At 39.7% G+C, this 12,728-nt stretch overlaps 2 protein-coding genes across 5 annotated transcripts in view; both read left to right on the top strand.

Annotated features, from left to right (window-relative positions):
* The window catches only part of slc43a2a (solute carrier family 43 member 2a), a 16,086-nt gene extending 15,865 nt beyond the window's left edge, over positions 1–221 (top strand). For all 4 annotated transcript variants that reach the window (XM_030776926.1, XM_030776925.1, XM_030776927.1 and 1 more), the window contains one exon: positions 1–221. This exon is cut by the window's left edge and continues 124 nt beyond it. In XM_030776926.1, the coding sequence (XP_030632786.1) occupies positions 1–38 (38 nt within the window). In that variant the 3' untranslated portion in view covers positions 39–221.
* Positions 222–4,942: 4,721 nt separating this feature from the next.
* On the top strand, positions 4,943–11,477 carry pitpnaa (phosphatidylinositol transfer protein, alpha a). The gene is made up of 12 exons (XM_030777354.1): positions 4,943–5,042; positions 6,482–6,512; positions 8,163–8,308; positions 8,432–8,523; positions 8,803–8,810; positions 9,195–9,269; positions 9,724–9,807; positions 9,939–10,016; positions 10,123–10,233; positions 10,537–10,659; positions 10,978–11,043; positions 11,290–11,477. Exons 1-11 carry the CDS (start codon positions 5,026–5,028, stop codon positions 11,023–11,025), a joined length of 813 nt encoding a protein of 270 aa, XP_030633214.1. The 5' UTR covers positions 4,943–5,025; the 3' UTR covers positions 11,026–11,043; positions 11,290–11,477.
* The last annotated feature ends 1,251 nt before the right edge of the window (positions 11,478–12,728 follow it).

The following is a 12,728-nucleotide window of genomic DNA, read 5'->3' as shown; positions in this document are numbered from 1 at the left end:
AGATGAATAACGGGGCAAAACCTGAGGCCTTCGTGTAAAACAGACAGAGAGAGAGAGAGAGACACACAGAGATGGAGTGAGAGGATTGAGATGGAGTGAGAGGGGAGAGAAAAAAAAGAAGTGGAAGAGGAGGAGAAAAGGACACAGAGAGTTTAACCTGTGGCACGCCATTAACGCCTCCTCAATCCCTCCTTCCATCTGCACCTGCACTCAAAATGTAGTCACATTCCCCCCTCCCAGCAACACACACACACACACACACACGCACACGCATAATCACACACACACACAAACGCAAACAAAAACACACACATGCATCGTCTCTCTTACACTCATTCTTGGCCAAAGCAGCTAAGAGACTCCCCCCCCGATAAGCTGACCGTATGTACACTGTGAAAGTCAAACTACAGATACACACTGAGGACACCTCAACACAGAACCGTTCCCTCGTCCAGTGGAGACGCAAACAAACTCGTATTGCTCTGGTCCCTAAAACTGCTCTAGACCACACGTAGACCATACATAAAACATGACAAGAAAGGAGAGAGAGAGCCAGAGAGAGGAAGAGAACTCCCTCTCCCTCACAGACAAATTCTGCTCCCTCCTCTTGAACTTTTGTCATTTTTAAAAAATGTTTTCATTTTATTTTTCTTTTGAAATGGCATGGTGATTTTACATACCTTTCAGTGCACAACTGGTCTGGCTACACAGGCAAAGCATTCAGTGCTGACAAAACCCACTTGAGGGAAGTTTAGCATTAATCTATAGCGATGTTCACTCAAATGTGAAAAAAAAAACATTTCCACCACTAGTATTTTTAGTCATAGTTCACCTCAATAATGCTCTCATCGCAGAAATTCAACATAAAGTGTCTCCCACTGTTGGTGGGACTCATTAAGTTTAGACTGAGAAATCTTACCCCTCTGTGTTTATAACTTAATTCCTCCGTTCAGATATCATGACTGCTTCAAGAATGAAGAGGGTTAGTTTACATGGTGTTTTTACCATAGCGTAGAGTGCCAAATGTTAGATGCAACCACTCTTATAAACAGCAAATCTGAACCTCCTCATACCTTCACTGCTTTTCTCAGCTCTCATTGGATGATATGTAAAACGGATGTAAGACGGCTATTGGCTAGCTCAGTCCCACAGCTTCATCTCATGAACCAGGATGCTATGCTAATCACATCGTGATAGTTTTTCATCTGCCATGAGCTACATGAATTCACTACGTTAGATCTTACAACTGCAGTGTTACTGTAAATGTAACCACATTCAGAAAAAGAGATTTACTATAACTCTTTGATGTTACAAATGATTCACTTTGGTTTAGTGTATGCAATCTCCAAGTTTTTTGGGGGGAGCTCTTTTTTTTTCCCTTTTTTTTCCCATTTTTGTTCTTTTTTGGAAGCATGGAAGGCAAAACTGTGACAAAACAGTGCCAGTTCATTCTAGAAAATTCGTTTAGGAGGCCATGCAAGTCTAAAGCAGCACTCTGGACTGGGGATAGATTTAAAAAAAAATTCACTTGGTAGAGTCCGCATGAGGGCCTTTAGTGTGTGAGTATTATATGCATCATAAGTGTGAAAAATAGTGTGACACGGATGAAAAGTTTCACCAGCAATAACGGTCCATGGCGGGCTGCACAGGTAGATTAGTCATTCAACACCAGTGTGTTTTTTCACCCCTCACTCATACACAGCCCCACTGTCTGGGCTTGACTGTCAGTACATACGTGTAATGTGTAATTTTTTTCTGTTTTTGTTTTCATATTTGTCTGTTCTCTTTCTTTCTTTATGATTCTCTGTGTTGATGATTTTAGAACCAGACATTTTTTTTTTTTTTAAAGTAATAATCCTATCAAATGTTTTTACCTGAGGTATGATCCCGTTCAAGCTCTGTTCTGTTTTTATGACAAATCTTTGTTTTTGAAGAAAGGCAAAACGAGAGAGTGTGATATTGCCAAGATAGGAAGCATGACAGTTAGGATGATCTACTGATGTCAATCACCTGTGCACTACTCTTTCTCAACTCTAGGGGTCACTGTAGCAACAAGTGTTTCTGTGGTGTAGTGGTGAACGGTTTACACGTGGTTTCTCAGCTGATCCATTTACGCTTTGTTTCAACCTCAATATGTGCATAGGCCAATGTGTTAACCAATGAACTGGGTCGTGTCTGAGTGTTAAGTCTTAAAGGGCTCTTAACGTCTAGTTGCACAATACTTTTCGGTGATAGAAGGGAAAAAAAAACAGCAACACAGAGGAAAAGATACTAGAATGCAGTCTATTCTGTTGTACAGTTCATAATACCACAGAGGACCTAATGGACCAGAGTCTTTTGAGCAAACTTGCGTTTGGTCATATGCATTTTACAACAAGAATGCAAATAAGTTGCAAAGTTTACCAAAAATGGTGCTTGAAATTAAAAAAAAAAAAAGTCTCTAAGACCATAGACATAGTTTGTATTTTGGTCAGATAGTGGCCGTCTAGTTCCTCTGTGTTATCTCAGACTCATTGTAACTCCTTGTGGGGAAAAAAACACTTGAATATACTTTAAACACCAAAAAGGGAGACAAAACAATGCTTGAATATAATCCCTTTTCCTTATTCTCGTTCTTGTGGCTACTATGAGGTTGAAACAGCGTGATGGTGTATGAATTTAATTCTAAATTTTGTAAGGCTGTTGTTTTTTTTTTTTTTTCTTGTGATCTCTCATTCACAGAAACGCTTATTGAAATGGCCACAGAGTAGACTGTGCAGGTGATTTGAGAAAATTGTTAAGGTATTATCCTGACCTCTTCATAATTGAAAAAAGCCACATCATACAACTGTTTAGCTGTCCAGTCCATCTGTTTCTCTGTCATACCACAGTTCCTTCAAATCGTTCTTAAGATCCTCTTTTACTCGACACACAAGACACAAACGGGTGTTAACCAAAAGCTCTTGCAGATTTATGGCTGAATAAAACTGAGTAGTGGATGGCACATTTGCACCTTAACTTTTTTATCAGGAAGCTAAAGCTAATGGTTCTGCTTGTGGCCTTTTGATGGATAAAGAAAATTTGCTTGCAGGTTTAGCGTGGTTGGTAGAATGTATGCCCTTTGCCCTATTGCTGATGTTCCAATAATTGAGTCACAATCCTCTTATTTTTGTAGACACAATGCTGCTAGAGCTCAACTTGTGGGGTTTTAGTCTGAGGGTTTGCCTTCCTTTGTTTGGCCCCTCAAACGTACACTGAATGCTTCAGAGATGTTTGTCTGTTCGGAAATGTGTCTCTCTGTGTGTCTTAGTAAAAAAGGATCTCTGTCTCTGTCTTTCTCTCTCTCTCTCTCTTGTGCTCTCTCTCTCGTGCTCTCTCTCTCTTTCTCTCTCTCTCTCTCTCTTGTGCTCTCTCTCTCTCTCTCTCTCTCGCTCTCTCTCTCTCTCTCTCTCTCATGCTCTCTCTCTCTCTCTCTCTCTCTCTCACACACACACACACACACTAAGGGAGCTGTGTGTAGAGAAACAGGTTGAGTTTCCCCTGGATCCCTCTCTCTCATTATCCATCTACTTGCATGAATATACTCTTGAAATGGAACTGTAGAAGTGTGTAGAGCATGCGTGTGTCCTTAACGGACTGCTTCTAATGACTTGAACATGCCTAGACATTGCAGGTGGAATATCACATTGATGCAGTACTGTACTATAAGCGTAATGAATGTGTGATTCTTATCTTCATTCCCTCCTAATGGGAAAAGCAGCACTTTTTTCACTGCCGTACCTTAAAACTCTCCCCTCTTCTCAAACAATCACAGAATTTCTTAAGTAGCTCTAAAATCCCTCAGTATACCTAATTGGTTTTTAAGTATGATCGAATGATTCTGTTTCCAGAGCTCTAGGCTCATGTTGCTAGTGGATTGAGTAGAACTGTATGGTGTTTTGCGTGTTGTTTCTTGGGGAGAAGATATAAGATAAAACACCAGTTTGTTTTCTTGTGCTTTTATATTTCATTCAAATGTACCTTTTGTTGATTTTGTCATCTTTTTTTATGTCTTCTTTCTGATGTGTTTGTTGGTATATATTTCATGACTTTGTATGGTGTATGGCATTTCAATTACTCAGTTGTATATCACCATATAGATTTTTTGTTGGCATTTTTAGTAAATGTTATAAAATATCAAACATAAGGAGAAAAAAAATAAACATAAACTGAAATGAATTTGTATAAAACATATGTGTTTGTGTTTGTGACAGTTTGTGTTTACCAGCCCTACATTTTCCTATTATTAGATAAAATCTAAAATGTCATCTCTCTGAAAGTAAATGGAAACAAACTTGGAAAATGGAAGAGCACAACAACTGGATGAAAAGGTCTGCAGACATTTTAGTGCGTCATATTAAGAGTCTGTGATGATACTGACACACGTCATGGACCCAACTGAGTCTAAATTCACAATGAGTGAAATGGACGCGCTTGACTCAGTGCTTAGACTAAATGCAGGTGAGAGGAATGGAGGGATTCCTGTTAGACTGGTGTGCTTTTATGTGTTCCCTTTAGGTACTAGATGAACTGGTTTGGGTTGGAAAAGTTAAAGCACAAACAAAGTTGAAGCACTAACGGACAAAGCTGGGGACCATCATTCCACCCTCTCATTATTTTATGATCCCCAGTCGCAAATCTTCAGTCTGGATGTTGATTTGAAGTCTAAAGAAACCCAAAACCACGTTAACAGAAGCGAAAATTTTGCTCTACACACTGAGCTCTAAACGTCGTCGTTGAGCCAGCAGGAGCAATCTAAAAGACCCTTTTATATTCGATGTATTTTCTTATTTTGTAACTGCTGCTTTTCGGTGTATTGCGATATTTGGGGTGTGGTTACCTTGACGACACCGCGCCCTCGCCGTCATCTTTCAGGAAATGAATTTAAAGAAAGAGAAAACCAGGAAATGAACTGAGCATAAGGTGTGTGTGTGGAAGACAACTGACTCAGTCAAACCTTGGCTGAAACCCTTGAATGTCGGGCGAGCCACAACCAGTCTAGACGACATGCTCATTAAGGAATTGTAAGTAACATTGTTATAGAATTGCTCTTTGCGTTTGACCAAAATGTAATCGAACTCATAGACAGCTAGTTACAGAACATGAGTGAGACGGATGGCGTGTACATGGACTTGACTTTGGTCAACACTGGCTAACGTTACCACGCCAAACAGGCAAACGACTTGTATGAGTTATCCAAACAAAACTGTTTTAATGGGGACTTTGTATTTCGCACGCACGGTTAGGATCCGCATTTTAGTCAGTAGTAAATGCGTACCATCACGGTAAAAGTTGTGCACCTAAGTGCTATCATAAATTAGCTTTTTTTTTTAAGTTGTAACCTGTTGACAGTTTCGGCTGACGTAACACGTTCACACGAAATATTAACAAATGTACGTTAACAATGGATATGAACTAATAGTAGTCGCGACTTGTCAAGTTAGTTAAGAAGCGGTGCTTCTTTTTGTTTGAAAGTGCTTTTGTTTTATTAGGGTAACGCTGTCAGTTAGTATCTCGGCAGTCAGAACTAATGTCTCTCCCAGCCTGACCTTTAGCTACTGTGAATGAATGAACATCTAATAGAATGAACTCATTTCGACGCTGAGTGTCCATCAAGCCTGTGTAGAGTTTGATGTCATTGAGTGCACCAACTCTAAAATGTCTCAGAGGCATCTTAAGAATATGTGTGTGTGTGTATGTGTGTGTGGTTTGTGTGGGAGGGAGGGGGTGTCGCTGAATCCTTTTTGGACTTTTTGAAACAGCATAACTGGAAATTATTTCGTCTTTTACTTTGTGTCCTAGTATCAGTACTGCTGTTTTATCAAAGGTAACGCTTTGAGTAGTTACATACAAGGCTGTATAAATAGATTTTTGTTAAATCTCCATGGAGACAGGCTCAGGGTTTTGACTGTATTGAGGAGTAACCTTACAATACATTTAAAACCTCAATACGGCCGGATCTGTTCATTATTTAGTCAATGCACAAAATGTTTCCAGTTACTAATGGTATATCACTGCTGCTGGACAGCAAGGGTGTTGAAACACACTGTGGGCATAACCCGTGTAGCTTGCCACTCGGTCATATTAAAATTAAATTGAAATCATCATAAATGTTAGATTACCATCTCATTCTCAAGCTGTGCTTTGGTTAAAGTTTTTCTGTATTAACCGCTGTTCAGACCAACATGATCCACCACCATCTGTTTTGATAAAATATGAAGATTATTCTTATCAGTGTGTACATTTACTCTAAATCAGTGGAACTTAAGGAGCTGAACAACAGTTTGATGTAGCGTAACTTCCTTTTTTTTTTTTTTTTTTTGGAAGTACTGGTGTATTACCACTAAACATTATCTATGGTGTGGTTTAGTATGGCTTACACAAGTTATAAGGGGGGGGGGGGGTAAAAGTTGTTGTATTTCTCTACAGTGTTGTAACTGGGCCTCTCTCTTTTCTTTTTCAGCCGAATCGTCCTTCCCATTTCCGTTGAAGAGGTAGGAGCTCATCCGGTTTGACCCCTGACCCCCTCACATTTCCTTCCTCTTAGTTTTCAATAGAATATCTGCTGAATTTACGTATTGCACTGCATACATCAAAATGAGAGACAGGCATCCTGATCAACCCCATGTGTGAAGAATCGAGTGGGATAGATACATTTTCACAAGAATAGAAAATCATGGTTTAGGTGTACGTCTTTTGCATTGAACTTACTTTTCTGAGTACTTCTAACTCCTTGCAAAGTGCTGTGTGTGATGTCCCGTGTGTGTGTGTAGATGCATAGGCTGGTGTTGACTGGTCTGGATCTTTCACCAGACTGACCAGATTTGTGGCCTCTATCACAGTCAGTTAGCTAGGATTCCCGTGAAGAACAGTCAGATTTCATAATCCAAGCCATTTTAGGATTAAAAAAAAAAAAAAAAAAACCTGTCCGTCAGCCTTTTTAGTCTCCATTTTTGGTAAAGAGTCTGTCAGTAGCAGTGATGAACAAATCATGATGTTTGCAAAGCATCCTTGAACAGTTCGAAAATTTGTTATCCTCTGAAAGTAACTGTGTACCCCACCCCCCGAAGACTGAAATTCAGTCAATGGCCACGCTAAGAACAACGGTGAAGGTGCTGGTTTGGCGTGTGCCGTGACATTCCAATCCACCCACTGCTATAAGCTACCGCTCCTCATATTGCACAGGTGGCCCAGTCCATTTTGATTTGATTTGATTTGATTTGACTTGATTTGTTTTTAGTTTTGATTTGAATTCACGCGCATAAAAATTGCAGTGTTTGATTAATACACAGCGTAATAAATCTAGTACTAGCGCTTCCTCCTCAGGTGGTTACATTCTGGTTCTGTGTAAATAGTGGTATCATCAGTGATGCTGTGGGAACGAGGTCCATTGGGTTCATAGGCTTCAGTATTGAGTAGAGTGACTCAGTGCCTGTTTGGGGAGGGGGGGGGGGCTGCAGGCTGGTTGTCTGTAATGCTGATGGGACATTCGTGGGGGCGGGGGTTATCGGTTGGTAGCCTGGCAGCTGGACGGTAATTAGCCACACAGAGCTGTGTGAGTAATTAGAGAACTCTTTAAAGTCCGCCAAGTCACACTGCATTTTGCCAAGGGAGTTACTGAAGGGGAAAAAAAAAGAAAAGAAAGTCGAAGCCTTTTTCTTTCACCGTACTGGTGCTGCAAAGAGCACAAGTCACCTGGTGACTTGTGCTTATCTTACGTTGCCTTATCTTACATTGGCCGAAACATGAGACTGGTGTCCTTTTACGCACACACACACGCACACCCCCACCACCACACAAACACACACACACACACTGGTTTTGCTCACAACTGCCTATTTTCCAGATATTAAGGATCATTAACGTGACTCTGTAATGTCGATTAACGTTACGCTTATCAGATTTCTGCTCACGTTCAGTCTCATCATGAGAATGAATCTAATAACGTGACACTTTTTTCTACCGAGTTTACACATAAGTAACAATACAGAAGTGGTTGAGTGAATCTGTATTATGGTGTTGAACATGTCAATGAGAAATGACACTGTGCTGAAACAGTGAGACCATGCTTTTTTTTATGTCCAACTGTCCTTTCTCACAAGATGTCTTTGCTCAAGATTTTTACATTTCTCTCCACTCCACAGTATCAGGTGGGCCAGTTGTATTCTGTTGCTGAGGCCAGCAAAAATGAGACGGGAGGTGGAGAAGGTGTGGAGGTGCTGAAGAACGAGCCTTATGAGAAGGATGGAGAGAAAGGCCAGTACACACACAAGATCTATCATTTGCAGAGGTACTGTTAACTAACCGAAAAAAGCTAACCGTAACCACGGCGCTCATACTCTCAGTTTCAAAGGCTCTTTCAGTTTCTTGATCCTCACTCATGCTTTGTCGGTTCGTCTTTTCTCCATCTCAGTAAAGTGCCAGGATTCGTAAGGGTTCTGGCACCAGCAGGAGCCTTGAGTGTCCACGAAAAGGCTTGGAATGCTTACCCCTACTGCCGCACGGGTGAGTTCTACAAATACAGCCCAAAAAAATAAACAACAACAAAGTGCAGAGCCCCGATATAGTAAATAATAGAAGAGCGTCTATGAGTGATCACTGGATTGTAACATTTCAGCGCAGCGCGCGATTGACACATTAGCTGATTTCTTTGTTTGGGTGAGCTTTAGTGCATCTGTTTATCTGAAATATTGATGTCCTCTAAGTTTGGTAGACTCGTGTGGTGTAACGTTATGCATCTCTCCCTTCTCCTCTATGTTATATTCTCTGTTTACCCATGGCCAGTACTCACGGTAAGTTACGCTAACTACTCTCTCTCTCTCTCTCTCTCTCTCTCTCTCACACTCTGACTGACATGCAAAAAACAACTATGGTGTTGGTAGCTAATGAAAGAAGAGGCAGTCACATTGTTCAGCAGAGAGAAACATTAACACTTTATGGAGGTCAAAGGTTAATTGCAGTGCTCACCTCATAAACGCGTGTGCTTAGTGTCCTCGTACCCATTCCTACAGACTGTGTCCCTCTTCTTTACACTTACTCAGCATTATTTTCTCTCTGTGTCATGTGCTTTGGGCTTTTTTTCTCAGCCTTTATGTTGAGGAAAGGAGTTCCTCCCTTAGGGTGTCACCTGGCTCATTCTCCCCCTTTTTGTTTTGTTTTTGGTCTTTTTCTTTTAGAATGAGTACATGAAAGACAATTTTATGGTCATGATTGAGACGTGGCACAAGCCTGACCTCGGCGACCAGGAGAATGTGAGTAGTGTCACAAGATTAGATACTGAGAAAAAACATATACGAAATTTAACCAAACTAACCCTTAGTTACTGCAGGTTCTACACTGCTATGGTTCATTAAGGGAACCTCATTTTAACAGGTCATTTTAGTGGTATTAGCAGGTACCATTCTGTAAAATGTAAACCTGTGTAATTGAAAGTATTTAAAGTAAAGTATTTCCCAATAGATTAGATTAGATTCAACTTTATTACAAGTACAACAAAATGCGGTAAAGGCATCGCTGGGTTAGTACGCTTACGCTTAGTACTTTAGTGTTCCTGTTGAACAAGTACCAAATTAATGTTTTTTTTTTGCCTGTTTTGCGTGTTGCTACTGTGTATCATTGATTAACATATACCTAAAAAAGCCATCACATTTCCACTTGTTTCACAGTTATGTGCTGTGGGCTAATTGCAGTGTTGTATACATACAGGTGCATGGACTGGACCCTGAGCAGTGGAAGAAGGTGGAGGTTGTACACATTGACATTGCTGACAGGTCACAGATAGATGCTAAGGTAGGTGACTGAGAAAGGTTTAGTTTGACACGCTTAGATCCAAACCCTGAGCGTTGCTTTCTACTACTTTATCCAGCCGTCTCCATCTTCATATTTACAGACTCCCCCTCACCCTTTGTTTGTCACTGTAGGACTACAAACAAGATGAGGATCCAGCTATTTTTAAGTCAGAGAAGACTGGGAGAGGGCCCCTGGGTCCTGGTTGGAAGGTATACACAATATTTTGAAACGTTTGTGTATGAATGGAGCAGTTTTTACATACCTTTAAGGACTGTGTTGGAGTTTCATATTTTTCGTTGTCTGTGACCTATGTAGAAAGAACTTCCCAAGAAGACAGACTGCCCTCACATGTGTGCCTATAAACTGGTAACTGTCAAATTCAAGTGGTTTGGCTTGCAGTCCAAGGTGGAGAACTTCATCCACAAGGTAAGAGGCATTAAAGAGGAGAATTCCATAATTAATCCTCACTGTTTTCACGGCTGCCCTGCCCAGAACTGGTTATAACTGAAAAAAAAAAAAAAAATCAACAAAGTTATTGCTTTAATGGTCACGCCTGTTTTAGTATGAGAGAATTAGTCATCACTCATCTGCTCCTGTACAGACAAAACATTGCTCAATCCACATTTTAAACGGTAGCTGAGACACATTAAGGTTGAAAGCAGTGGTTGTTCAGTTTTAACAATTTTCTATTCAACTACTATAATCAACATTTTGCTACTGTGTTCACAGCAAGAGAAGCGGTTATTCACCAATTTCCACAGACAACTCTTCTGCTGGATCGACAGATGGATCGGACTGACAATGGACGACATTCGACGAATGGAGGAGGAGACACAAATGGAGCTCGATAACGTGTGTAGCTTGTTTTACTTACGATTCATTATGTTCTCTCTCTCTCTTAAAAAAAAAAAAATATATATATATATATGTGTCTGTGTGTGTGTGTGTATTTATATGTAACATGTATTTATACACACACACAGACTCACTCACATATCAATGACAGGCCAGTATTTATATTGCTGCTCTTTTATTGAGCCGGTTTTGAATATGCCTGAGACAGATGGGTTTAAGCAAAGCTGCGTTAGACTGCCTGGTGACAGTGGTATTAATATGGGCTGGAAGCTTTGGTAACCAGGATTTCTTTTTTTCTTTTCTGTGGGCTTAAAGATGCGGGAGAAGGATCCAGTGAAGGGGATGTCAGCCAATGATGACTGAGTCTCTGCAGCTGTGACTGTGAGTACATTTATCTGGTTAATTACTGTTATCTGTGAGAATAATAGCAACCAAAGCAGTGTTTTGCTGGAAGCTTCCCCTGGATCACACACTGTATTATTAACTTGACAGCACCAAAGCCAACATCTCCTGTCTCGTATGGAAATATCTGCAAATGATCATTCAAGTTTTTCCATAGAAATATGTTTTTGTGACAATATGTGGACATTCAACTTCTGTGTCTCTTGTCTGTCTGTTTGTTTTTAGATGTGGCATCAAACACCAGCATTTTGGCCTTACCCAAGTTCCACTGGAGAGGGTCTCTGGAGTAGGCTCCGTCTCTGTCTCTCTCTCTCTCTCTCTGTCCTACTCACCCCCTTGCTCATGCTCCAGGCACACCCCTTGCTCACATAGAAGAGTTCTAACACAACTCCTGCAAAACAGTATCCATGGTGACACGTTCACTAAAGAATTATGACATTGATGATTAAGAACATTACTTTGAAACGTACTGACTTTAATTTCTGAATATATATATATATATCTTTGTAAGAGATTCAATTGCATTTTCTATAATCTGTAATTTTCACACTATGTGGATCAAGCCACGTTTAATACAGCAACAGATATTTCAATATTTCTTTTCTCGTTTGTTTTACTACAGTCTTATTTAAAGGATCAACCTTTAAAAGAAAAACACCAGCCCTTCCACATGTTTACTGTCTAATGTGGTCTGACCTTACCTCAGGGATCCAGGGTGCTGAATCAGATCCCTGTTGGAAGCTTGTTTTCCCTGAGGGGTATAAGCCAATCAGAAGAGGGCATACAGACCTTAATGATGTATTTAAATACAGGGTATTATGTGTAGTTTTTTTGTAGTCTGCAACGGGATAAGATAAGGAAACAGTATATATTTGTGTTTACTGGGCTGATCACTAAGACATAGTCTACTGCTCTCTTTCTGATTGGATCATGAATTGAATCAACAACAACAATAACAATAATAAAACAATTTATATACGTACTGTCTTGTTTTTGTGTTTACCAGCCAAATCCAAAAGAAATACATATTTAAAAATATTATTTACGTATTTTTCACAGAGAGTAAGTATTTGCGATTTTTTTGCATTAAACGATTTGATCATATACCTTAAAATGACTTTAATAGAAATATCTGCATATGATTCTTTATATGTAAATATCTGAATACATGTTTAATGGAAATATTAACTGAAGCAAGTTACATGAAAGATGTGTATTTAAAAATAAAGGAAATAAAGTAAAACAGGAAAAATAAAGGCAGCATTAGGAATGTTTCCTGTGTGCCAGGATGGAATTCAACTTTCATCAAGTCTCAGAGTCCAATCTGTATTAAGACAGTAGAGTGTTTCTAGATGGTTCCATATGCGTTCACATATTGACGTGTTTTGAGTCACATTGAAATTACATGAGCTGTTTTCCGAACAGAAAATGGGTTATATCACGTGAACCATGAACACTTTGGCTTCTTGCTGTCAAGTTCTCAATAAATATGCCTTCAAATACGCCGTGTCTTAACGTTCTCTATATAATATATATGAATAATTATTTTCAGAAAATAAATACTTGGATCTGTAAGAAATTGGAGTTTTCTCCAACATAAGAATGAAGGCTTTCGTTCTCTAAGAATGTCATGAAGGCATTTAATGTTTCACAAGAGCTGGAGA

The sequence above is a fragment of the Chanos chanos genome, chromosome 6 (genome assembly GCF_902362185.1).
Source record: "Chanos chanos chromosome 6, fChaCha1.1, whole genome shotgun sequence".
NCBI lineage: Eukaryota > Metazoa > Chordata > Actinopteri > Gonorynchiformes > Chanidae > Chanos > Chanos chanos.
The sequence above is the reverse complement of the archived record's forward strand: the minus strand, read 5'-3'. Positions and strand labels throughout refer to the sequence as shown.